The following is a 26,404-nucleotide window of genomic DNA, read 5'->3' on the forward strand; positions in this document are numbered from 1 at the left end:
AGAGGGGGAGGTCCTTCAGTGAGTCCCGCCTGGCTACTCCCTCCACAGTGGCCGAGGGGGCAGAAGAAGGTTCTTGTGACAGTGCTGGCACCCCCAGGAGCTCAGGCCCGTTTGTGCTCGTGCGACATGCGAAGCGTTGGGTCTACAGTGGGTTTGGTAATGGTCGGGGTTGCTGCGGCCTTAAAGAAAGTCTGCCCGCTTGGCAGGAGCCTGTGTCTCCACAGCCTCTCCTTCCCTGACTTCCGTGGGCCAGATCAGCTCCCCGCCAGGACATGGGTTCTCATTTGTTAGTAATAGTCATCATCTTGCTGCTTATAAAAGTAACATGTTCCTTAAAATATGGAAAACTGAGGTTCCATAGATGCCCCTGGTCTAAGGAATCCTGCCCCTGCCCCACCAGCCTCCATAAGCAGACTGACAGCCAAGCCTGTCTCTCCCATCTTAGGAAGAGCCGAGCACCTCTCCGTCTCCTGGGAGCCGAGCAGCTGGCCAGCCACCTAACTCCTCAGGTAAGAGGTGCCGTCCTGCCTGGCGACGGGTGCGGACTTAAGGCAGGAGGGGCTCTTACAGGACACAGTGTGACCCCACCGCCTACGTCATGATGAGCAGAGACCGTCAGGGGCCGCACCAGCAGGCCCCTGCCACCTTCGCAGAAGCTGCCGCTCCGAGGAGCCCGGGGCAGGTTTCAGCTGTGACCTCCACACTGAGTTCCAGCAGGGGCTCGGAAGTGCTGGCATCTCGGGATGACCTGCCTTGTGGGGCATCATAGCTGGCCAGACCACAGACGCCCCACGCACACATCCAGTCCCCTCCTTTTCCAGCGCCTTTCAAGGGGCAGGAGTTTGCCCTGGGGCTCAGAGTCCTGACCTCACGTGAGGACTCTGACGAGGAATGTGTAAAAGTCGCATTCGTGTCCCCTGCCAAATGCCAACTATGATACATGTGACAGTGGTCACCAGTAAGTCTTGCCCCACCAGAAACAGCCCGAACCCTGCTCAGAAATCCCCGTCTGAGCTCTGGGACGCAGGGATGGGACTAGAGGCTGCACGGTGGGGACAAGATGCTGGGCTTGGTCCCTCAGTCACTCAGTGGTCACTTGTTCAGCGTCGCTCAGAGCAAGAGAGGCAGGGAGGAAGTAGGCCGCCCCACCCCTGCCGAGGGAGGCCCTTGCCTGCGCCCCTGCAGCCGCCTTGCTCCTGGTGCTCTGCTGGCATGTCACCCTTCCCTCACAGCATGCCGTGGACTCTTGGTGAATGACAGGTCACCTGCCATCCCAGTGCCTGGGCCGGGCGTGTTCCCAGTGTGGGAGGTTGAAGCTCAGTGTGGTCAAGTGGCTGCCCAAGGCCACATGCCTGCAGCCGGAATGTGGTCCCAGCTCTTGTGCCTGCGGCCCAATGTGCCCGCAGTGGCTTTAAGGGGACCTGCCTGGGACCCTCGGTCGGTCCACAGTCTCCGGGCTCAGCTCGGGGCGGTCCTCTCCTCTGCTGCCCTGGGGGTTTTTCCTTCTGCCTCTGCTCATCCAGCAAAGTCAGTGAATTCAATTCAGTTTGACAAGTCTCTTGAAGTCAAATGAAATATAATTGAATACCACTTACCTTAAAAAAGAGAAAGACAAACCAGCCGTCAAGCCCAGGCAGCTGTAGTGTGTGGGGAAGACCAGTGAATCAGTGGGTGGTGGGTGCACATGGGGTCCCAGGGGGAGGGACGCCCTCTGCCCTGCTCACCCACTGCTGGAGGCAGGCACTGGGCGACTCTGGAAGTCATAGTTGAGCTTTCCTTGCCGGTTGGTTCATGTTCCAAGGAGAGTAGACTTTTAACGGTGAGGGGACTCAAAACCAGGTCCCAAGTCAAGGTCAACTGGATCCAGGGGATGGGAGCTTGTGTGCTGAGTAGGGGAAGCACAGGTGCCGGCAGTGCCATCTGCAGCCCTGCAAGAGCTGCCTGGGCCTAAAGGGACTGGGAGTAAGGAGCCAGGCTTCAGCTCCGCTCAAAGCAGACCTTCCTGACAGGGGCGCTATGCACCCCAGCAGTGGGGGGCCTCCTGCCAGGGACGGGGGGCACGGGGAGTCCTTTCAGCCCTGAGGCTCTTCGTCCTGACCTGCATTGACAGAGGCTGGCCGGAAGCCGTGGGAGCGGAGCAACTCGGTGGAGAAGCCCGTGTCCTCCTTGCTGTCCAGGTGAGCCGCCCTGGGAAGGCTGCAGACGCGGGTCCGCTGGGGCAGAGGTGGCGACGCGCCATCACATGTCTGTTTCGTTCCATTGCCCTAGAACCCCGTCCGTGGCAAAGAGCCCTGAAGCTAAGAGCCCGCTTCCGTCACAGCCTCACTCTAGGTACCGAGCAGCCCGCCTCTGGGTCCCCTGCCCGTGACTGACACCTGGGCCCCGTCCCATGTCCTGTCCTCTAAGTTTGCTCTGGGAAAGGGGGATCTGTTCTTACGGAGCTGGGGACAGGTGGGGCTGGGGGACCTCAGGGACTGTGCAGGCCACTCCTTCCTCTCCTCTCAGTGTGGGAGAGAGAGGCCTAGAGGGGAATGACCCGTCCAGAGAGGCAGGGAGTGGAGCTGACACCGAGTACCAGCAGTGACACTCGCTAACTGTGTCATGGGGCAAGCTGGTGACCTCCCCAAGCCTCCCCACCTCTCCCGGTGAAGAGGTCTGTCAGCCTCTGTGTCACAGCACTTGTGTGGACAGCTGTGTGGGCACCACTAGCCAGAGCTGCCTCCCCTGGCACCGCTAATCCCGGGGCCGGCCCAGCACCCAGTCTCCTCTCCTTCCTCTGCGTACAGCACGCAGAGCCGGTTTTCCCCAAGGTACGCTGACCGTATTTCCCAAACCAAAACCTGGTGTGGTAACAGGGTAGGATATTTGAAACTGATGCTGCCCCAGAAGTCAGAGACAAACAGCCACATCGTGACCACGGGCCAAGTGTGGCCTGAATTTGCAGGCTTCTAGAACCCGTACTGAGAAATGTCTCCAGTGCCCGCCACAGGTTGAAGGGCAACGCCTCTTACCACAGAGCCGGTGTGAGGCGGTGTCAGCGGACAGCCAGGCCTCTCCCAGGGCCTGTGGTCTGCCACGTCCTGGGCTGGGGCCTGCATGTCCCTGCCTGCAGGGATCTGGCTTCTCTGCTGAGGAGGCCTGTGGGTTCTGAGAGGTGCCCTGGGGGAGACCTAAGGGGTCACAGGGCAGGCAGCGCTGGGACAGAGGTGCTTTAGCGAGTGGGCTGGGTAGGCCTCTCAGAGGTGGCACCTGGGGTGACCTGGATGAGGAGTCTGCCTTGTGAAGACTGGGGACAGCCTTCTAATCTGGAGGAATGGAAGTGCTGAGGCCCTGAGCCTGTAACCAACCAGGCAAGTTTCGAGAATAGAAAGCAGGCCAGTGTGGCTGGAACGTGCTGGAAAGTGGGAAGGGCAGACGAAGGTGAGGTTACAGGGTTAGGAGAGTCGCCTGCTGAGAACTTTAGATTTTCTTCTGTGTGTGCGAGCTGTAAGCACAGGGCACAATGACGGATTAGCACTGTGGGAAGCTCGCTCTGGCTGTGAGGGGAAGGTGGACCGGAGGGGGCAGGAACAAAAGCAGGGGTCAGGAGCAGGCAGGCACCCAGGGCTCTGTCAGCCCGACTAGCCACTTCCTGCTGCTGCAGCAAGGATGGCCTGCGTCCCGCACAGGGCAAGGGCATTGCCCAGGGCGTGCCTCCTGGAATGGGGCTCTCCAGCTCTGGGACAGCTCTGTTCTCTAGCTTCGCAGGCGGCTTTTGGGGCCGAGTAGTAACGGTCCCTGTCGAGCAATCGCATTGCTGAGCTCACGAAGCGCGTCCATGTTCCCATCGGGAGTGTGAGGCGTGCACAGAGAGGTGAAGCGCTTTGCCCCGGTGACCCAGAAAATTGCTGGTGCCACTGGGCCCTCAACATACAGGATGGGTGTGACGGACCCAGGGCTCTCAGGCTGGACCTCTGTCCCCATTAGGACCCACGATTACTTACAAACTTGTTCAGGACCACGTTTGGCCTCTTGAATTCACCCAGGAAGGGTGTGGGAGCACTCTCTTTTTTTAAAATCCACTTCTATGCACTGGACCACTAAACTTTTATGTAGCATTCAATGGGGTTTTTTCCAGCTTCATTGAGATGTAATTGACGTCTCCCATTTCTACAGTTTAAGACGTACAGCATGGTGATTTGATACATGCATATATCGTGAAATGATTACCGCAGAGAAGTAGTTAACACAGCTGTCGCCTGACAGCTACCTGTGTGTGTGTGTGTGTGTGTGTGTGTGTGTGCGCTAAGAACTTCCAAGATCTCCTCTCTTAGCTACTTTCAAGCGCACAATACAGTATTCTTAACTGCCGTCACCATGCTGACACCACACCCCCAGAACACTGATAACTGGAAGTGCATGCCCTGTGACCGCTTTCACCCGTCTCCCTCACCCCCAGCCCCTGGCAACCACCAATCTGGTCTTCGTTTCTCTGAATCGGGTTGTTTTCAATTCCACATATATACGTGAGCTCATACAGTATTTGTCTTTCTCACTTAGCATAATGCTCTCAGGGTCCATCCATGTTGCCTCCTATAGCAGGATTCCTTTCTCCTGGGCGAGTAATTTCCATTGTGCAGTTATGTATACATGCAGTCCGTTATTTGCACCACATGGCCTCTGCGTTCATCCATCTCTGGGCACTGAGGTGCTTCCACGTCTTGACTGTCGTGAACCCTGCTGCAGTGAGCATGGGGGCGCAGCTATCTCTGAGACGGTGATTTCATCTCCTTTGGATTCCTGCCCAGAAGTGGGGTTGCTGGCCCACACGGTAGTTCTTTTTTAAGTTTTTCGAGGAGCCTCCGTACTGTTTTCCACAGCGGTGGCACCAGCAGCGTCCTTTTCATGCTTACTGTCCTTTGCTGTGGAGAGCACCGGTCCTCGATTTCACCAGCCGGCCCTGACCTGTGCAGGGGCCCTTGCAGCTGTGCCGGCCCTGCCAGGCCACGTGTCCACCCCGTCACACCCGCAGCCCCTGCCCTGGCCACGGCATTGCCCACAGCCTGTCTCTCCATGTGAGGAGAGCAATCGGATGCAGGAAGCATGCTCCGCAGTCCTATTTGAAAAGGTGGTTAGACAAGCCTTTTGCCAGGGTTTCCAGGGAGGGTCTGTGCAAAAGACATTACATTTCAAACCAGCTAGCCTTAGTTCAGAAACTGATTTTCAAAGACCCACAGTCCCTGAAACTGAAACCTTCGCCTCAAAAGAGCAAAAACTCCATCCGAGGCCATTTGCTGAAGGAGAAGTTCGGCTCTGTAGCTGCTTTCTGTCAGAAGTGGGTGCCTGTGGGCTGCGTGTTTGCTGGGTGGTCTTGTGGTTTGCACTGTATTTAAGGCCATTGTTGCTAGTTTCTCCCACGCCTCAGTTTAGCCAGGAACACAGACCCGCACACCGAGGACTCGCTTACCCACGTTTTCCTTCCAGGGGAGGCAGTTTGCGACAGGTAACGCTGCCTGCTTGCGTTCCCACATCTGTGAGCGCTCTCAAATCAGAAAACAGCTCCTCTGTTGGACCCCACATCCTGACTCTTGGCTTGGGAAATACGGTCACAGTATCCAGGAGACCCTCTTGAGGTGGAGACGGGGCATTAGAATCTTGTTCATGTAGCAAAGAGTGACCAGAGATAAAAGCAAGAAGGGACGATGGCAAGGGGCAGTGCTCGGCCCTGAGTGGGAGGCTTTCCTTCTCACACTCAGGCCCCCAGCGTGGTGGGCACCCCCAGGCCCCCCCACTCTCTTTACCGCACCTGCTGTCCTCTCCCCAGGGTGAAGCCGGCAGGAAGTGTAAATGACATGGCCCTGGACGCCTTCGATTTAGACCGGATGAAACAGGTGAGTGTGTACTTCCCTGAGGGCCCAGGAGGAGCCAGAGGCAGGGGAGGAGGATGGCAGCATTCGTCCCCAGCCCGTGCCACGCCAGAACAAAGCATTGCCTCTGCCCCTCGAGGCAATCCCAGCCTGCACTTGGGGCTCTCCCTCCAGGCTATGCCTGAAGTGTGGGGGGCGGCCGGGGTGGCCAGGGTCCCCTGGCTCAGGGCACGGGTGAGGGCTGTGGCTCTGCAGGGAGGCCAGGATGCCACTGCTGCTTCCGGCTCACCACCCGAGGAGGCCAGCTTTCCCGTCCCTGCCGCCCATCCCTCAGTCTCAGGCTCTGGTCCCCACAGGAAATCCTTGAGGAGGTAGTTCGAGAGCTCCACAAAGTGAAGGAGGAGATCATCGATGGTGAGTGAAGAGGCCGCCCGCCCGCAGGCATTACCCCAGGGGCTGCACCGAGGTCACTGGGGTGGGGGCGGGGCTCGGGAGACAGGGCGGGGCAGGCACCAGGGCCCAGGGGGCCTTGCGTTTTGTACTTTGAAGGTCTCCTTCCTTCTAACAGCTTACATCACCCTCCCCATTCTCTACTTGAGAAAACTGAGGCTCATACAAGTTAAGGGACTTGTCTGAGTATACACACCTCCCGGGTGGCGTGCCACCTAAATCTGCCACCTCCCACATGCCCCAGTGCACGGGAGGGGAGGAGTGACGGAGAATGTGCTCCAGAGCTGCCTGTTGATTTCAGCTCGTTGGTGGACGAGGTGCCTTTTTTCATTGTGCCACCTCCCTCCGCTCACTGGATTTGAGGTCATGACTACTGCCTTCCTGGGGGTTTAGGGGCACCAAGAAGCCACAGAACTACTTATGGGCCTGATCTGCTCCACAGCCTGCTTGGCCCTGGGCTGGGGCAGCAGGGAGGGGGCTCCCCCAAAAGAGCTTCTGGTTGCAGAGGGGGGCGTCTTGTCCCGGTGAATCACATCCGTCCTTCCGGTTCCCACTAGAGTCTTTGATACAGCTGGCTCAGATCTGCAGCCAGAGGAAAAGGAAAGGCTTGGGCAGGGCCGGCTCAGCCCCGGGACAGCAGCGAGGCACCTCCTGGACCCACCCCACCAGAGGCGGGGATGGGGAGGGGAGGGGGGGAGCTGCCTGGACTCTGGAGAGAGAGAAGAGGCTGTGGTGGGGGCCTGCCTGAGATGCCCGCAGACGGGACCCCTGCCCAGAGCTGGGTGACCGAGCCACACCCTGTCCTGGTCCCAGCAGAGAGCTCTCAGTTCCTGTTTGTCCAGTCCCCCTCCAGTCCTGAGCCGAGTAGATAAGGAGTTAATGAATGAAGAGAGCTAGACAGCCGGAGCCAGAAAGGAGACACACAGGCCAGCTATTAACTCAGCTTGATTGCTGGGTCCCTGAGAAGGGGCTACCTGTGTGGCCCCCAGGGCCAGAGCTGCTGTGCGGCTGTGAGCAGGGCTGCCCAGCCAGCCTGTCTGCAGAGCAAAGTATGTGCTGGGAAACTTGTTTCCAGGCCTCAGTTTTCCCATCTGCCATAGGGGCAGCCACAGATGGAAGCTGCCTCGCAGGCAAGTGGCTAAGCGGGCCATGGGAAGCGTGGGCAGTTTAGGGGCTCTAAGAAACACCCCTTATGACTTGATAAGTAAGTGCCCAGCCCTTGGCTCTTTCTCTTGGCCTTCGGCTCCAGGCCCAGTGGAGTCTGTCCAGGGAAAGACCCAAATTTGGGGGGACAGGAGGAAGCTGGGAGACAAGCAAGAGAAGGCCCTGGCCCTCCCTGGTGGGGGACAAGCTCAGGCCAGGAAGTCGTGGAGGCATCTATCTTGCTCAAGGCCGGGCACTTCCACCTGCCACCGTCGGGAGGGGCCCCCAGGTCCTCCAGGCAGGACTGGATGGCCACCAGCCCAGGGCTTGGGGGGCTCCAGCCCTTCCCCAGCTCCGCGTCTGCGCAGGTCACAACCTCCCCTCAGCTCATCCTCTAGCAGGGAGGAGCAGCTCCACGCTCGGGACTGAGACGCACGGGGCTTGGCTGTCACCCCAAATCTGTGCCTCTGAGCTCTGGGAGCCTGGGTGGGGCTCTTGGGAGGCAGGGCGGGCAGGCAGCAGGAGGGCGCCCGCGGAGGCCCTGAGTCTGCCTCTCCTATGCTGTCCCACAGCCATCAGGCAGGAGCTGAGTGGGGTCAGCACCTCCTAATGCCCTCAGCCCTGCCGCCACCTGAGATGCAGGCCTACGACGGCGGGGACAGTGAGGAGCCAGCCGGCCCGGCCTCCAGCACACGCCAGCGCGCTGAAGCGGAGACGTGCTGCACTGAAAGTCTTAGCCTGAGATAAAATACTAAAATGAGGAAAAAGTTCAATTCCTGGATTTTTTTAGATTCTACCTGACACAGAACACCAGGTCTACTCGCCTTTTTTTGTATTTTATATTTGCCTATTTAAGTGTACATTTCTTTTGGTTTATAGAGAAGACACCCCAAATCATGCGCTTCATTAGATGGTTCCCCAGTCTTCTCCTGGGTGACGCTGTCAGCACCTTGGCTGGCAGGGGGGCTGTCCATGCAGCTCCTTCCCCAGTGTCCTGGTGGTGAGGGTCTGTCACGCACCGCGGTGTCTGTCCACGTGGTAATAAACGCTTCCTGTCCACACGCCCGGCTCCCGCTCGCTCTCACGCTGGCTCTTGGTCGCTCCTGGCTGGGGGTGCCTTTGGGGGGAAGAGCCCACGACTGCAGTGGCCACGAGTCGTAGGAACAAAATGGGGGCCTTGGGTGGGGAGCTGGACTGAATTTAGATGGGAAGGAGGGGGAGGGGAGCCGGGCAGCTCAGGCACTTCCGGTGGGCTCCAGGGGAGGCCTCGGAAGCAACACCCCCCAGGGAGCGGGAGGTAGGCCTTGAGTGGCCATGGCTGGACATCGAAGGGAGCCCGTGTGTGCTCGGGCCAGCGGGGCCAGGACCGTGTCCTGTCCGACCCGCCCACCGCGCAGATGGACACCACATGGGCTCGGTTGGCGGTGCAGAAATGGAAGACAGCTTTGCCTTCCACTCCGCCCTCATCTCCACCTGTGTCTTCCACAGAGGAGCACGGGTCCTCACCCCCATGGCAGCAGGGACGCCCAAATGCCCACCTGAGGCACTTGCCAGCCTTTCTCAGACCAGGCAAGTTCCCCATCATCACCAGGGAGGGTCTCTCTGCCTCGGCCAGTGCTTCTCCTGGGCCAGGAGCAGGGCCCAGCCAGTGGCCCAGCAGGCAAGCAGATCCATTGACCTTCCCGCGGCCACCACAGTGTGCCCAGCCCCTGGCCCCGCCATCCTCTGGGACACAGAAGGGGGGGATGAGGCAGGGCCAGTCTGGCTGATGACAAGGACTTTTCTGGCCAGCTCTGGACGTACTGGAGCTCGCTGAGTGTCCCCAGCAGCCCTCAGGCCATTCGGTCAGCTGAGCTGAGCTGGCTGGCGTTTTACCTGCTCTCCAGCTGCTGTCTGCCTCCGGAGGTCAGGAACCCTGCAGTCTCAGGGCCTGCGGGCAGGGGCGCCAAGGGGCTGGTAGAACGATGCCGCCCCAGGTCTCAGCTGTGCCATCAGCCCCACCACAGTCAGGACAGAGTCGTGTCCCCCTTTACAGAGACACCAAGGACACCAGCCTGCCTCCCACGGAGCGCTAGTTCACTCAGGCACACCTGTCTGTCCAACCACTGTGTCTGGCCTGTGGCCCCTGTCCTGTAAGAATCCCAAGTCCCACATCTGAGCTGGTGGGGAGACAGACCCCTCTGGGTCTCAGTGAAAGCTTCCTGCAGGGGTGAGGGCTTATGGTGGAGTAGGAGTGGGGCAGGCCTGGGGCAGGGGGGCCTGGCAGGAGCAGGCGACATGGGCCGAGGGGAGGCGATGTCTATAGCACCCAACCCCCAGGGTGCAGAAGACAGAAGGCTGGTAATGAGGGGCTTTGGGGCCTCATGAGCTGCCTAAGCACCAAAGTGTGGGAGCAACAGGGGTCCCCAAGGGGAAGGAAGCAGGAGGGGCATAACCTTGGGGCCCACATCTGGGGATGGCCGGTGGGGGGTGGCCTCGTTTTCTGAAGCTCAGGCTGCAGCTAAGAGCACCCGCTCGGAAGCACATCCCTGGGTGTGAAAACAACACTACTTTAAGGCATGGGAACATCAGAGAAATCCGCTCCGTGGAGCCTGGTCACATCGTTCAGGCCAGGGCCAGGCCCCGCGAGCCCCAGAAAGGGTGGCCGTGGCCTGTGGTCAGTAGCAAGTGCCCATGCAGACCTGGCTTCTCCAGGCCACAGCCTGTGCCCCGCGACCCCAGGCGTGGTCCTGGGGAGTCTGGGGGACAGCCCAGGTTGCGGGAACCAAATGCAGCCAAACCAGTTCTGGGCACTGGGCTGATGGGGGGACGGTGACAAGCAGCTCTGCAGCAGGTGGGTGGGGCAGGGTGAGGCCTGGCAGCCAGCCGGCAAAGGCACAGCAGGGTCCGGCGGGTCAGGCTCACAGGCGGTCCTCTGCCAGCTTGCACACCCGCTTCACCCTGGCATAGGGCCCCAAGGAGTCCTCGAACACAAAATCCCAGAGCACCTTGACCCACGAGTGGTGCTGTGGCAGATGGTCATAGTATTCGGGCGCAATCTTCCGCACCTGTGGGGAGGAGGCCAGTGAGAGGCTGCGCCTGGTACAGACGGCCGCTGCTGTACACAGCACACGCACCACCCTGTCACCTCCCAGCGTGCCGCATCCAGCGCAGCTGGCTCTTAGCCCAGGGCACCAAGTGTCTGAGCCCCCGGCCCCAAGTTTCAAATGTGTCCTCCCCTCCCCCGAGCCCACACCAAGTTTCCGAGGCAGGAACCCGAGGTGGGCTGGGGTCTTCCCCTCAAGCACCTGACTTGAGTTCTGTGGGGCCATGGTCATGTCCCTGTTGCTCCCCAATCTGCCAACCCCTCTGGCCTCGGCCCCCACACCACCACCCTCCTCCCAGCTGCAGTGCGTGTCATTTCCCAAATGCCTGTCTTGCACCCCTCCCCCCTCCAGCCCTGCACCTCACACCTTCAGCCCACCTCCTCCAGGAAGTGCCCCCATGTCCTCAGCACCTATGCGGACACCACCACCTCCCCTGCCTGCCAGGTGCAAGGGAGTCCCTCCCTCCCCCCATGGAGGCCACCGGTGCTCAGGGCCTGCTTTGTAGCTGAAAGTGGGGCTCGGACAGGGGCACCTGCACGGTTACAAGCAGGGAGCTGTTCACTTTGCTCAGAAGTAAATGCACTTCTGTGACCTACTAGGGTCCAGGTTCTGGCTCTGCCACTTCTTGAGGCAGGCAACTCCCCCTCTCTGAGCCTCTCTGCCTTCTCGTCTGTGAAATGGGGGTGATGTGTAATAAGGGCACCTGCCGTGTTGGCTGTGGCGAGGCTTATCTGACAGAGCAGGACCTCAGTACCTTCTGCAGGAGGGGAAGGGAGGTGAGGAGAGGAGAGGGACTGAGAGGGAAGAGAGGTGGAGAGGAGGGTCTGCACAGCCAGGGCTGGACACACAGGCTGCTGGACTCGTCTCACAGGCCAGACACAGCTGCATAACCAGACAAGTGCTCACACATAACCACATGCACAAACGCTTGTACACAGCACACTCCTAGGCGTGCACACACACGAGACCACTGCTGCCTCCAGTGCCCTGTGCCTTGGGGCACCTCAGCTCTTTCTAACCCACAACTGACCGACCGGGACTTCTCTTATCCCCCACCTCCTCCTTCAGAAATTCTGCATCCCCAGGTCTCCTGAGACGGAGGCCCCAGCCCTGGAGGCTCCTGCTCTGCACCAGTGCCAGCCAAGCCCCTTGGGTCACAAGGGGCAGAGCCCACCCTGTCCTCTCTGTGCCATGTGGTGGGCCCCTGAAAAGTCACAGGGCAGGGATGGGGTCAGAAGCCAGGAAGCGGAAGTGGCTCACATGCACTGTCTCTACTGCTGCCCCATGTCACAGAAGAGGAAGCCAAGGCACAGAGAGGGCAAGTGGCTTGCCCAAGGATGCACAGCCAGTACATGTCATAGCTGGGCTCCAACTGCTTTTCATTAAACCAAGGGGCCCAAACCTTGAGCTCCTGCCCTCTCTGAACTCGCCTTTCTCCAGACAGGCAGTGGCCTGTACTGGATGGATGGCCTTTCCCTGTGCCCTGGGGATCACAACTGACAACGCGGCCACCAGTGGTCAGCACCAGAGGGAAAAGAGGCCAGGGGTGGCCCCAGCCCACCCCCCCCCACACGCCTCCTCACTTCCTTGGGCGCCGTGCACCCCTCCCCCGCCGCAGCCCTGCCCGCGGCCACCTACCAGGGGCAAGTTGCAGCCCGGGATGCTGGGGAAGTCGTGGTGCTCCATGTGGTAGCCCACGTTGAAGGTGATCCAGTTGAGGGGCCCATAGTAGGAGTAGGTCTCGTGGCCCTTGAGGAACATATAGTGCTCAGCCACGAAGTGGCCGGAGATGGGGTGAAGGCCCAGGCCCAGCAGGGAGCTGGCCAGCAGATAGATCACGGGCTTGAGCCCCCAGAGGGCGAAGATGGCCGCGTCGGCCCCCAGCTGCACCAGGGCGTTGATCACTTCCATGCGGGTCAGGGCCTTGGGGTTCACGCAGAGTGGCCGCAGCGAGTAGAAGAGGGGCTGCAGCACCAGCCAGAGCAGCTTGCGGGCCGGCGTGCAGAAGAGCCAGCCCTCGAGGCGCGTGGGCACGTCCACGTCCAGCCCGTCGCCGCCCAGGTAGCGGTGGTGGTCCACGTGGTACTTCTTGAAGGAGGCGGCGTAGGGCACGCCCACCGGCAGGTTGGCGAAGATGGCGAACCAGCGGTTGTGGGCGGCGCGGCCCGTGCCGAAGGCGGCGTTGTGAGAGATGTCGTGGATGGCCAGCGTCAGCGAGTGGTTGACGCAGCCGCCGAAGGCGTAGGCCCAGAAGAGCAGCCAGCGCCACGCCAGCCCCCGCACCAGCCAGCAGGCCAGCAGCTGTGCCAGCACCAGCCCCAGCACCGTCCACTTGAGATGAGGGTCCGGCCGCATCAGGGCCTTGATGGCCGGGTACTTGGCTGCAGGTGGGACCAGGAGAGAACATGGTGAGGGGGGCCTCGCCACCAGGGCCTCCATCTGCGTGCTCGCCCTCGCTCCCCCTCGTTTCCTGCTTTCATTCCTTTTGTCCTGCCATCTTCCCTCTGGCCCTCCTTCCACCATCCATTAAGCCCCCAGGCAGTGACACAGGGATAAATTCGCCCCACAAGCATCATTCTGAGACCTGGCCGAGCTGAGCTGTAGGAGTGCGGAGGCAAGCGACCAAGCTCCCCACAACCTAGGGGGCTCTGGGGAGACTTCTCAGAGTGGGAGGTCTTTGCCATTAGCCTAAATGAAGAACAGGTGTTCCCACTGGTCACAAATGTAATGCCAGAAATCAAAGCAGCTGCCTGGCCTTGCCCAGGTGAAGCAGGCACGTCACTATAGCAGAGAGTGGCAGACAAGGTGGACTGGACACCCACGCGTATCAGGAACCTGGGGGGGGGGGGGGGGGGAGGGCACCAGGGCAGGGGAATGTGGAGGGTTCTGGCTGGGTCTCAAGCGTTTCAGTTCTTAAACAAGATCTGAAGGAAATGTGATAAAATATTGAATGTGTTTATTTTGGGTGGTGGATGTTTGTTATAATATTTTTTGTACATTTCTATATTTTGTTTTACAGAAGAGGATAAAACAATGAGAGTGAGTTGGCTAAGCAGACCAGGGCCTTCCCAGCCAAGGAGCAGCCAGACCCTGCGGGGACGAGGGAAGGGGTGGGGAGAGTGCCCTCAGTCCAGACAGCTGTGCCCTCTAGAAACCTCCCAGCTGTGTGGCAGGAGGGAGCCAGCAGGGCTGGTGGGGAAGCTGGTGCTTCCTCCAGGGGCAAGGAGGGAGGGAGGGGGCTGGGTCATCAGACGCTAAGGGTGACAGAGGCTGTCCGGGTCTTGACAGCCTCAGGCTGGCCTGTGAAAGAGGCTCCTCGGCACCGCTACGGAGGCTGGGTCCCACTCAGTCAGCCAGGCCAAGGCCGAGTCGTGCACAGCTCTTTCCTGAGTGACCTGGGAAGTCACTTTCCCTTGTGCCCAGTCAAGGATGTGACAGCTTGGCCCAAGGCCCCCATAGCCAGCCCAAAGGACCAGCCATGTCCCATTTACAGATGAGACTGGGTCTCCCCGTGATGCCGGGGCTCAGGCAGCACCTGAGAGCATCTCCCCAGCCTCCATCCTGAGAGCATGCGCCTGGCTTGGGGACACCAGCCTTCAAGGTACAGTTACATCTCTCCAGTGACTAAAGATAAAAGAGGGTGTCCACTGTAGCACTCTTTCTGTCAAAGCCACCCAGCAATGGAACAGGCTGCTTCAGAAGTGGTGAGCTGCCTATCCCTGGAGGTATGCAAAGAGAAACACAACATGGGCAAAGGGATTCTGCCCCAGTCAGAGGGGAGACTCGGGCTCAAAATCCTTCTGCCCAAGCTGCGGTGCCACAGCCTCAGTCTCAGGGTCGGTCTTGATCTTGCTGTGTGGCCATGAGTTCATTTCCACCCTCTCTGGACCTTGGGGTCCCAGTGTGAGGTGGCAAAGGCTGATGTGCCTCTCAGTATTTCTGTCCCCTCTGAATGGCAGGACAGCCCTCGTGTGCTGGGAGCGGCTGGGGGGAGTCGGGGTTCCCACATCCTGGAACTGCAGGTCACCTCTGTCCAAGAAGCCAACAGAATGCATCTGGCGGCACACCAGCACTTCCACCCAGCCTTCACCTCACCTGACAGCCAAGCTGTCTGGGCTCCATCCAAGTGAGCAGTGACCCCATACAGGCTCAGAACAGACTACAAGTGGCCAGTGGGTCTGAACCCCACAGCAGCAGGCATGGGCGGGCAGAGCCGGGACTCCCTGCCCCCACGCCCACGCACCAGCCTCCTTCCGCCAACAGGCAGGGGCCACCTGGGGTCCAGCTCTCTCTGCCTGCAGCCGGCCACGGACAGCAGCCAGTCAGATCTTCAAGCATGGTGGTCACGATGCAAGCAAGCGAGAGGGAGCAAGCCAAGCGCCAAGTAATAAACCACAAGTGGTAAAGCAGGGCCTCACGCAGCCAGCCACAGGGGGCCACAGCGGTCCCTGGGGGGCTGGGGGGCGCAGCATGCAGAGTGGGTTCAGAGGTGGTGAGCTGTGGATGGATGAGGGTCTAGAATCCAGCATATGTGAAGATCTCAACAACAAAAGGCAAACAACCCAATTTAAAAATGGGCAGAGGACTTGAATAGACACTTCTGCTCCCAGCCGCTGACCTTCCACCAGCCCCTGCAGACTGGCTGACCATGAAGTCAATTGCCCTGGTCTCCCAGAGGCAGTGGGGGCTTCCTACCCCTTCCACCCTAGACCCTTCCCTGCACCAGGCCTGGCACCATCTAGGACTGGACACTCCTAGCAGCCCCCCAAAGGCCATCGCATGCCAATCCTGCTGGCTGGGAGTGGGGGAGGGGGCCCTTGTCATGGCCTTCTGTCATCTCAGTGCCCCCAGGTCTCAAACATTCCATCTCATACGTCAGCTCCTGCTGAGCTGCCGTGTGTGGGGCACCAGGAGACCAGCGTTCGTTCCTACCCTCACCTGTAGTACCCACAGTAACTTGACCTGCGACAACCCCTCCTCCTAACACAAGCACCCAAATCCCTCCTAATCCCCTGCTTCCTCAAGGGCTTCTGTGCGCACTGGGCCTGAGCTGGGCAAGCCGCCTTCCCACAATCAGTCTCTAGCCCCCAACCCCGCCCTGCCTTTTCAGTTTGGGAGCCAAAAGGCAAGCTTAACCCTGCTGATTGGTACTGGCAGACCTGGTTCGACATAGGAAATGTGGAAAGTGGCCCCAAGTTCTTCAGGAGTCACTGTTCTTTGCCTTCCCACCTGCCTCTCGCTAAACCTGCTTTTTGTTCATTGACAAATATTTGCTGAAGGTCTATGGCAGCCAGGCCCCAGATCACAGAGATGGGAGGGGTTCCTGGGCTTGCGGGGGTGCCACACGTGCGGGGGCCAGACGGTGTATCCCAGCTAGAACGTGTCAAGAGAAGGACACCACACACAGTTTCCTGATTTTTGGATATAGGAAAGTGGGGGTTGGGCTAAGGAGTGGTCAGATGGGATCTTTTCCAGGTGACGGAAATACTCTAAAATGGATTATGTAAATCTAAAAATCACTGGACTGTGCCTTTCAAATGAGTGGATTTTATGGTATGTAAATCATACCTCATAAAAGCTGGTACAAATTAAAGAAAAGGAAGGCCAGGTGGGAGACACGGCACACCCATCAATATGGAGGCTGGAAGGGGACACGTGAGCTGGCACCTGCCATGCGTCGTGTCAGGACCTGAGGACAGACTGGAACACAGGCTCAGGCCGCACAGGCTGGGTTAGTGCTGCCCCCACCCCCAACCCACTGGGTAACTGTGAGCAAGTGGCAACTTCCCAGGGCCCCGCTGTGCACAAAACGTGTAAATGTCTATAAAGGTAGAAAAGGGGAAAGAAAAAAGCATTCAGGTGGAAAAACAAAGGACAGACCAGGGAAGGTTGCCTGTGGGGCAAAGGCCCATAAGCCATGTATACAAAACTCACAAATCAAGAAAAAGGACAACTCTGATGGAAAAGGACCCAAGGGCACAAGTAGAAAATTCACAAAAGAAAGCAGGGAAATCAAAGAACTCAGCCCACTAATCAGCTTAAAGGAGACCTAAAAGGTCTCTAAAAGGGGACATCTCCCAACTGTCCGGGTGACCAGGGTAACACCACACGCAAAGGGCTGGAGTGGCCAGTCCGGCCCTGCTGGAGGAAAAGTGGCCCAGGGACGTTCCTGCCAGACCTGGGCTGGAGCTGCGGACGTGCCTGTTGCCTCACGCTTCACTCAGCCTCTCCAGGAAGCAGAGCTGTGTTGGGCCCTGAGGGAACTGCTGCGGTGCAGGTGAGCCTGGCCCTGCCCTCCAGGAAGCTCAGAGGTGAGTGGGGGAGTCAGACAAAGCAATCACCCCACAAATCAAGGCAGAATGACAAGTGGGGCAAAGGCCTCCAGGTAAAAGTGCCCGGCCCCCTGCGGAGGATCGGCAGGGAGGAGGCAGGAGGGCGGAGCTTAGGAGAGGAGGGAGGTGGTGTGGCCATCACGTCACACCCAGGCCAGCCGGCAAGCACCCAGGGTGCTCCTTCCTCTCTTCCCAATTCTGTGCTCAGAGGTGATGTATGTGAGTCGCTTTAATTGTCCATGATGGAACTATTTACAGATCAGGCTTTATGTTACCTCCAGAGGCTCAATTGTTTAACGTTTACCAGCATGCAGTGTGTGTGTGTGTGTGTGTGTGTGTGTGTGTGTGTGTGTTGTTAGAGTGTGTTTCTGGGGAAGGACATTCAGGCTGAGACCTGAAGGATGCATAGGAGTTTGGTAGATGAAGACTTAGGAGGAAAGAATTCAAGCAGAGAGAACAGCATTTGCAAAATCCATGAAGTAGGAAATGGGCAGGTGGGGTACATTCCACAAAGTGGCTGGAGAGCAGAAATTAAGAAGAAAGGGCAGGGGCCAGAACCTGGGCGTGCCCCATAAGCCAAGGCAGAGATGGGGGTTTTAGCAAGGGAGGCCCTTGTAGGATTTGAGCAGGGAGAACATAATCAAGTCAAACAGAGTCCAGGAGGAACCCCTCAGCAATCACCTGCTGTCTGTGCTGCTGTGAGCCTGAGCACCCAGGACCCCTCTCCCCACCCCACCAACTTAGGGTCTCAGCCCTCCTTCCTTTTCTCGGAGAGCTGCATCTCTCTGCCCTTATCACGCCCATCCGAGTCCCCTGCCTGCTATCCAACCACAGGACTCACAGCTCTGTCCAGTGATAAGCCGGCTTAAGGGGAGGTCGTGCTACTCAGGGCAGGAGGGGAGAGAGGCAGCCCTCTTTCTTCTGTGGGATCTCCGAGCCAGGTGAACACAGGCCTGGCACTACCTGCAGCCTACCTGGTGGGGGACCCCACACCAACTGCTGCAGGAACGAGGGGCTCAGAGAGAATGCCCTGTAGCCCGCCTGCTGTCTCCCTGGAGCCGCATCTCTGTGGCTGGGTGAGAAGGGTCCACAAATTCCTTAGAGAGCGTCAGCCAGTTCTCTTCTGGATTTTACCGCTTGCCACTGAGAGAGCCCCAGCCAGGCCCTTTCCTAAGCAAATAATCCAACCATTGCCAAGAGTCTTACTTCCTTGTTTTCCTTTGATTATTTGATTTTTTATTTTTTACTATGTGTGTGCCCTGTTTTCATAAGAACAGAAACAAACAAACAGAAAAATCATAAAGGTATTTGTTTATGAAAAGACAAATCCAAAGCCTGCTTCTTATTCCGTGGCCACACCTGGCTCAGACTCTCGTCTCAATGAGACCAGACTTGCTGACTCTGTTCCTGCCCTCACAGTACAAGGAGCTTCAGTCCTGGCCCGGGAGACATGGCTCTTAGGGGCTGCAAGGGGACCCCCTTTTCTTAGGCACTGTTTGCTGGGGAGCATGTCCCCGTCCAGGCAGGAGCGGCAGATGGACTTTGGTCCTGCCCGAAGAACTCAGCCAGTCCTGTGCAAGGACTTTCTGGTCCTGACTCAGATTAGGATCTTTATTGAGCATCCACTGGCCCCCAGCAGCTTGGCATGGGCACAGGAGCACCTGGGTGGGGCACAGCACATCCTCAGGCAGGAATCCCATGAATACCAGCCTGGCCTCTGTGGCCTCCAAGCTAAGCGGCCCTAGGCAAGTCACCTCCCCTCTCTGAACCCCATTCTGCTGCCTCTTTTTGTAAAGCGATGCTGGTGGGCAGTTACACCAAGGATTTTTCTTGAGCTAGGAACGCACAGGTGTCAGGAAAGCCGAGATGGAAAGGCATTCCCTGTCCTTGGAGAGAACATGGGCCTGTCTGCTGGAGGTAATGGTTATCATACCTTCACTGAGCCTGGGCAAACACTTCGCACTCCCTCATTTAATCTGCACAACATCGCCATAAGGAAAGTACTACTATTAACCCTTTTTAACTCAACCAAGCCTGTTGCCCCAGGGTCACATGGCTAATGAGTGAATGTTGATGCTCTTGCCAGGAGATCAGCTCCAGAGCCAAGTCCTAGACCCCTGCCAGCCTGCCCCAGAGAGATAAGGACCGGATGGGCTGGAGCTACAGAGGAGAACCCCAGAGGAGTGCCCTCACCCGGCCAGGGCCCACGAAGGAAGCCAGGGGGGCTTCCTGTAGGAGGTAGAACTGAGCAAGAGCCAACCTGGCAGAGCAAGGAGGAAGGACATTCAGGTGGGGGAACAGCCTGTGCAAATGCCAGGGAGGGAGGGAGAATGGCACATTCCAAGTTCATTAGCTCAAAACTGGATGCATGAGAAGGAATCCACAGCACCCAGTGGAAACAGGAATGAGCAAGGCTCCCTGGGGACTCAGGCCTTGAGAATTTGTGTGGTCCCCACCATGGCTCAAGTCATGTGGCTTCTCTCTTTAGAGAGATCCTTCTCCATGTCCTGGAGTGCTGGGTACCACGCTAGGCACCTTCCCATCCAAGATCTCCTTTCATCCTCATACCCACTCTGCCAGACAAAAATGACTATGTCCATTTTGCAGATTGGGAAAGTGAGGCTCCAGCCCAGAGTGTCTGGATCCTGCCAGGCAGCTCTGTGGGCTACGATATGTCTCCCAGACTTCTCCACCTGGGGCCAGGTGCCCAGTAAGTCAGGAAAGGGGCAGGTGGGAGACAGCTAGGGGAAGGAAAGGAAATGCAGCCCTCCCACTGAGAGCAGCCAAGACACCTGCCCTCTGGTGGGAGGGAGGACCAGATGATCACCAAGACCCTCCCAGACACCCCCAGCAAATTCACAGGTGTGGGGGAGGATGCTGCCACTGGTGAGACCACAAATAATGTGGTCACCGCACAGAAGAAAACTGCGAAAGTCACAAACCCCCCAGATGTCTCCAGCCCCAGCCCCCAGCTACAGGGGGAGTACAATCACGCACTAACTACTCAATGCAGCTGGTGTTGGAAAGGTTGAAAAGTTTTAAGATGTGTATTTCCAGTCTTGGGATGGGGCAGGGACAAAGGGAAAACTCTGAAGAAAAAGCCAATCAATTCGAATGCACTAAAAAGAAGTTTCCGTGATAGCAAAGGACACATTGTAAAGGAGAAGTTCCTTGCAACATAGAAGACAAAGGATTAAAAGCTTTTATACAAAGTTCTAACAATCAACAAGCAAAAGACCAACCCAAGAGAAAAAAAGAAATTGAATGGCCAATTAAGTATTGTGATCAATCATGGAATAAATGTAAATTAAACCCATAATGAATGAGCGTTGCCTCTGTCAATCTGATTGCCAAGATGAAAAGCTTTGTCAACCCCCGTGTAGGCGAGGGTGTGGGGAAGCTGCCACCGGTTCTGGGAGGCTGGAGTACGTCTACCCTGTTGGAAGCCACCCTGCGGGAAGCCACCTGGCGATTTGGTGGTGTCTAGTAAAAGCTGTTTCGGAGGTGTGAGCCCTTTATCCTGCAATCCTGGGCCCGGACGAAGTCGCTGGCATGAACCATGGTCATGCTCAGGACGGGTGACCGTGTGGCTAAAAATGACCTCGCGGGGTACTAAATGACACGGAAGGGCGGCTACCGTGCATTAAGCTGTAAGATACAGGGCAGATGGGCGGGATTCTTTGGTACAACCTTTGCTTTTTACAAGTTGTATCTCTGGTTCCGAGTTTGCTTCCTTCGAGGCGCCCATTCTCTCTACACTGGGTTTGGGGTGGGCTTGGCGGCCTCTGGGAAGTCGCGGAACCTAGGAGCTCCGCCCGGGTGCCAGCGGAAGGCAGGCGGCCGCCGAGCTGCCTTCGCGAGCCGGGGCGACGCATCCCGCACGCAGACGGTCTCCCGAGACCGACCCCTGCGCCGCCGCGTCCCCGAGCTCTGGTGTCACCCATCTTCCCGCCCCGGACCGAGCTGCTGAGATGCGCTGCCCAGCGCACGGGTCCGGGCTCGGGTCCTCGGGTCCTGGATCCCGAGAGGGAGGCAGAGACGCAGGGGAGTTCGGCCCGAGGTGGGGGAACCCTCGGGGACCCCGGGCCAGAAACGCTGGGGTAGGGGAGTGCCCGCTGGGCATTGGGCCCGCGCTCACCGAGCATCTCCTTGCGGCGCTGCGTGTGCGGCTGGTCGGTGTAGACCCACTCAAAGTCGCTGCGGCCTGCGCTGTTGCCCATGGTGAGGCTGGCGAGCGCGGCACGGAGTGCGGGGCTGGGCTCGGCTCCGCTCCACCTGTCGTCTGGCCCGCCGCGCGGGAAAGGTTGGGGCCCCGGGGCGGGGACTCCGGAGGCGGGGCCAGGTGCGCCCCGGGACTGCCAGGCCAGGGGCGGTGCCACCTCAGGTCGGGCGGAGGCAGCGGGGCACCCGCCGGCCAGGCCTCGCGGGGGTGGGTGGGTGCTGCGGCTCTCGGAGCCTCAGCTACCTCTGCGGGAAAATGGGACACCATCGCGCGCGACACGCGAAGCCTCCCGGCCACCGGGTTGTGCAGGGACGCTCGGGTGCGCTCACCAACCCTCCCCGTCTGGCCGCCCGAAGTGAGTCGTCTCCTGTCACCGAGGCCCCACCGCGGCTGAGGGCCAGTTTTCCCCGCGACCAGACCCCCTCGCGCTCCTGCTGCCGCACCGACGAGCCGGTGGTAGGGTCCACGGGGTGGGGGGGGGGGAATAGAGAACAATGGATGCGACAGTACCAGTAAACAGAATGTTCAGGAAAGGTTTGCTACAGCAATTCTCCCTCTACCCGCGTCTTTCAACGTAATAACGCTGAGGGCAGATGATGTGTCTGTGACAAGCTCATGGTGGTGTCAGCCCCACCCCTGCCTTCCGGGAAATCCAGGGACACAGGCACGTAAGAGGCCTATTATGACTCAGGGTGATGCGTGCCATGATGCAGGTAGGAGTACCTAGGGTCCAGTGGAGGGGACTTTTGTATTGGGCCTTGAAGGATGAATAGGAGTTCAAAACAGCTAGCAAAGGGGGTGCGCACTGGTGGCAGGAGAAATATGAATGAAGAATTCAGGCGTTTAGGGAGTGGCCGCACAGGGCTCCTCATTTTTACCTTCTCAGGGATTTCTCTCACTCCTTTGGAGGGGGTGCCTGGTGTACTTCAGGACCAGAGCCCGGCCTGTGCTGGAAGCTTCTTGAGTAGCACGCTGGCCTGGCAGCCAGAAAACTACAAGGCAGGCTGGTAATAATGGTGAGCTTCTCTCCAATCTCCTGGAAGTCCATGGTCCAGGGCTGTGGCACACTCAGCAGGCCTCCCTCAGCCCAGGGCAAAGGCGATACTGGCATGAGCTGGGGGAAAAACAAAACAAAAAACTGTGCATGGGCATCCTGTGACAGCCAGCCACCTGCCCCTGAGTCAGGTGTGGGAAAGAGGGTGGACACAGAGGTTGGATCCCTCGTCCCACAGGAAGACCCTCAGAGCCCAGCATTGCCACTAGCCTTGGAGCACCCAGCCCTGCCTGCACATCTCCAAAGCAGAGAACTCACTGCTCCCCAGGGCAATCTGCTCTGTTCCCAGCCAGAGGGACTTTACAGATAGGGAAACCGAGGCTCAGAACTGAAGAGCGCCTTGTCTAAGATGCACAGGAATGGGCAGCAAAGCAGGACAGCCCTGCGTTGCCGCTGGGACATGACCACGCCCGCCAGCTCCCTCTGCCCCAGGAAAAGGCTCAGAAAACTTCACTCACACTGCTACCCCAGGACTCAGCCTGTCCAGAAGAAACCAGCCCAATGCCTTCCTTTTACAGAGGAGGAAACTGAAGCCTAAGAGGAGACGACTGAAGAACACACCACAGGGAGACCTGAGAGTGGAATAAAAGGTCAAGACACATGACTCCCAAGTGACCCCCAAATCCCTGAGGTCAGCCTGGGCCACAGAAACTCAGCTTCAAGGTGGTGAACTTGCCTGGAGCACCTGGAGCACGTGCAATAACACCCCTCCCCCCATCCCAGCAATGAAAGAAAATATATATTGGTTTATAGGGGATGTCCTCAGTGGGATACCTGACCAGAAAGGGGACATCAGGTGAAAACCAAGGGCATCTGAATAAAGTATGGACTTTAGTTAATAATAGTATGCCAACATTAGCTCATTAATTGTAACAAATGCACCGTGCTATTATAAGGCAGTAAAACAAAAGGAACTGCGTGTGGAGGCTATGTGAACTCTACATACTAGCCTCACAATTTTTCTGTAAATCATGAAGTGCATTTTAAAAATCAAGTTTGTTTTTTAAAAGCTATAATATATGAGTGTGTGTATAAAACTAGTCGTTAAACCCCTCCCACCAAAGCGGACTCCAGTGGCTGGGAACTGAGGGGACCCTCGCAAGGTGAGCAGCTCCTCCACATCCTTCCACACCCCCATTTCCCCTGGGCGGGTGGGGGGTTCGCTGACTCTCAGGGGGTTCGGTCAGAGGCTCTGGTGTGAGGAGCTGGGGACGTCACCCCCAGATGTCCTAACTGTAGTGTTCGCTGCCCCAGCGGAAAGTGCTCTTTCTGCCCCAGGTTTGCAGAAAACGAGCCAGAAGGCGTCCCGTACAGCCCCTCCCACCCCTGCCTGCAGCCCGCGGAATGGGACCGCCTGTGACCCAGTCAGCCCACCTGGAGGGAGGTCTTGCTCTGGAAGAAGGAAGAGCTTCCCACCGGGAAAACAGCCATTGCAGAAGCAGAGGGGGCTGAGGGCTGAGAACAGCCTCTCCCAAGAGACACAAAAGGCTGTTTCATCCATAAGGTGAATAAATACATAAAGCAAAGATGGACACAAATTGCTTGTTTTAAAAAACACAAAATAACCCTCTATTGCAATGGAAGCACATGAGAGAAAGGAGACAAGGAGGACAGAATCCCACATTTGTCCCATGAGATTTCTAGGACAGAGAATGACGGACAGGCGACATTTATCCCTATGCTGCCTTGTTTTCTTCATAGAAGTCGTCTCTCACTGAAATTATAATTTAATTATATGTAACTATGATTACCTTTATCTGAGATAAATTTGCATAGCATGAATTTATTTACTTGTTGATTGTCCCCTCCTCTAGAGGGTCTTGTTCTCTAGAGGTCACGCCTGGTACCCCAACACCTAGATCGGTTTCTGGCCAGGGAGATACCCCTCATAACAATTTGCTAAATGAAAGAATAAATGAATCTTGTTAAACAAGTAGTGAATGAGGATCCCCCAGATCAGAAGAAAGACGTGAATCTTAGACTGAAAGGCTCAGGGGTGTCACTGAGATTCAAACTCAGTTCAACCACTTCGGAAACTGCAGCAATAGCTCCTAAAACTCCACATAGGTCTACCTGTGGTGCTGGGATTTCGCCCACAGAAATGAAAACAGGTATATCCACCAAAAGATGTGTGCAGGGGTATTTGGGGCAGCTGTAGTGGTCAGCGCCCAATCCTGGAGACAGCCCCAACCTTCAACCACAGGAGACCGGGAGCCACCGCGTGGCACTCCGAGTGCTGCCATGGTGTGCAGCCATCAAAGAAGTGCCAATTACACACCCACCTGGTGTGTTACTTGTGCCTCTCGACCTTCTGTGATTCTGATGCCCTGACATCTTGGGGCATTGCTGGCCGGGCAGAGACTGCGCCTCCCAGAGCTACCCAATTTCTACAGACTGTAAATGCTTAGCCCGGGAGGGAGGCTTACGTACTCAAACTGACCCATCCAGAGCCCACACACAAGACCAAAGAAAAACAAACTCGGAGGATTCATGTTACCAGACTTCAAGCCTCACTACAAGACATGGTGTCATTGGTGTAAGGACACAGATCAATGGGACACAATAGACCCAAATAGTCAGCTGATATTTGACAACAGAGCACGGCAGTTCAGTGGAGGAAGGACAGCCTCTGGAACCACTGGACCTCCGTGTGCAAAATAATGAATGACCCTAGACACAGACTTTACACAAAAACTAACTCGAAATGGACCATAGACTTAAACATAAGTGCAAAACAGCAAAACTTCTTGAAAAATATATAGGAGAAAAATCTACATGACCTTGGGCTTCATGATGAGTTTTTAAATACAACCCTAATAGTACAATCCATGAAAGAGAAAGAGGTATACGAGTAGGTTAATTTTTATTAAAATTTAAAACTTTTGCTCTGTGAAAGACACTGTTAAAAGAATGAAAAGATAAGCCACAGACTGGGAGAAAATATCTGCAAAACATATATCTGATAAAGGACTTGTATTCAAAACATACAGACAAATCTTAAAAGTGAACAGTAAGAAAACAAGTAACCCGGGTCAGCCCGGTGGCTCAGACGGTTAGAGCTCCATGCTCCTAACTCTGAAGGCTGCCGGTTCGATTCCCACATGGGCCAGTGGGCTCTCAACCACAAGGTTGCCAGTTTGATTCCTCGAGTCCCGCAAGGGATAGTGGGCTCTGCCCCCTGCAACTAAGATTGAACACGGCACCTTAAGCTGAGCTGCCGCTGAGCTCACGGATGGCTCAATTAATTGGAGCACGTCCTCTCAACCACAAGGTTGCCGGTTCGACTCCCGCAAGGGATGGTGGGCTGCAACCCCTGCAACTAACATCGGTAACGACCTGGAGCTGAACTGCGCCCTCCACAACTAAGATTGAAAGGACAACAACTTGACTTGGAAAAAGTCCTGAAAGTACACACTGTTCCCCAATAAAGTCCTGTTCCCCTTCCCCAATAAAATCTTTAAAAAAAAAAAAAGAGAGAGACAACCAGTAACCCAGTTAACAAATGGGCAAAAGATCTGTATAGACCCCTCACCACAAAAGACATACAGACGGTAAATAGGATGTGAAAAGATGTTAAACATCCTCTGTCATTAGGGAAATGCAAATTAAACCATGAGATACCACTACACAATTATCAGAATGGCTAGAATCCAGGTCACTGACAACAGCAAATGCTGGTAAGGACGTGAAGCAACAGGAACTCTCATTCATTGCTGGTAGGAATGCAAAATATTACAGTCACTTTGGAAGAGTTTGATGGTTTCTTACAAAACTAGTAGGGTTCCTAAGTGTTTATGTAACTGAATTTAAAATATGTCCACACAAAAACCAGCATGTGACTGTATCGCAGCCTTATTTATAATTACCTAAAACTACCGTGTTTCCCTGAAAATAAGACCTAGCTGGACCATTAACTCTAATGTGTCTTTTGGAGCAAAAATTAATATAAGACCCAGTATTATATTATAACATAATATAATATAATATTGTGTTATATTATATTACATTGTATTATATTATGTCATATGAGACCCGGTCTTATATTACATTAAAATAAGACCGGGTCTTATATTAATTTTTGCTCCAAAAGATGCATTAGAGCTGATGGTCCAGTTAGGTCTTATTTTTGGGGAAACATGGTAAAAGAAACCAACGTGTCAATAGGTGAATGGATAAACTGTGCTACATCCATACAATGGAATATTATTCTGAGATAAAAAGAAAGGAACTCACAAGTAACAAAAAGATATGGATGAATCATAAATACATAG

General features: G+C 56.5%; 2 protein-coding genes across 6 annotated transcripts in view; one reads left to right on the plus strand and one right to left on the minus strand.

Annotated features, from left to right (window-relative positions):
- Positions 1-8,500, plus strand: part of EVL (Enah/Vasp-like) — a 141,310-nt gene extending 132,810 nt beyond the window's left edge. For 3 of the 5 annotated variants that reach the window (XM_019751597.3, XM_019751595.3, XM_019751596.3), the window contains exons 9-14: positions 446-509; positions 2,111-2,177; positions 2,269-2,331; positions 5,804-5,870; positions 6,203-6,260; positions 8,012-8,500. In XM_019751597.3, coding sequence (XP_019607156.2) covers positions 446-509; positions 2,111-2,177; positions 2,269-2,331; positions 5,804-5,870; positions 6,203-6,260; positions 8,012-8,049 — 357 coding nt within the window. In that variant the 3' untranslated portion in view covers positions 8,050-8,500. The remainder of the gene's footprint in view (positions 1-445; positions 510-2,110; positions 2,178-2,268; positions 2,332-5,803; positions 5,871-6,202; positions 6,261-8,011) is intronic. The other 2 variants (XM_074326938.2, XM_019751598.3) reach the window with 1 other exon arrangement.
- DEGS2 (delta 4-desaturase, sphingolipid 2) lies at positions 8,263-21,176 on the minus strand. Its single transcript, XM_019751599.3, has 3 exons — positions 20,996-21,176; positions 12,164-12,906; positions 8,263-10,486 (listed from the first exon to the last, which is right to left on the minus strand). The coding sequence occupies exons 1-3, from the start codon at positions 21,075-21,077 to the stop codon at positions 10,340-10,342; spliced, it is 972 nt and encodes a 323-aa protein (XP_019607158.1). The 5' UTR covers positions 21,078-21,176; the 3' UTR covers positions 8,263-10,339.
- Between the last annotated feature and the right edge of the window lie 5,228 nt (positions 21,177-26,404).

This window comes from Rhinolophus sinicus, chromosome 3 (assembly GCF_057876585.1).
Source record: "Rhinolophus sinicus isolate RSI-liver-muscle chromosome 3, RSI-T2T, whole genome shotgun sequence".
Lineage (NCBI taxonomy): Eukaryota > Metazoa > Chordata > Mammalia > Chiroptera > Rhinolophidae > Rhinolophus > Rhinolophus sinicus.

Bases quoted from the DNA above. Each gene is read 5' to 3' on its own strand.
- DEGS2 (XM_019751599.3), bottom strand. From the start codon at position 21,077: ATGGGCAACAGCGCAGGCCGCAGCGACTTTGAGTGGGTCTACACCGAC. The intron at 12,907-20,995 runs GTGAGCGCGGGC...TCCCACCTGCAG, and splicing joins GCGCCGCAAGGAGATGCTCG to CCAAGTACCCGGCCATCAAG. The intron at 10,487-12,163 runs GTAGGTGGCCGC...TCCTCCCCACAG, and splicing joins CGGGCTGCAACTTGCCCCTG to GTGCGGAAGATTGCGCCCGA.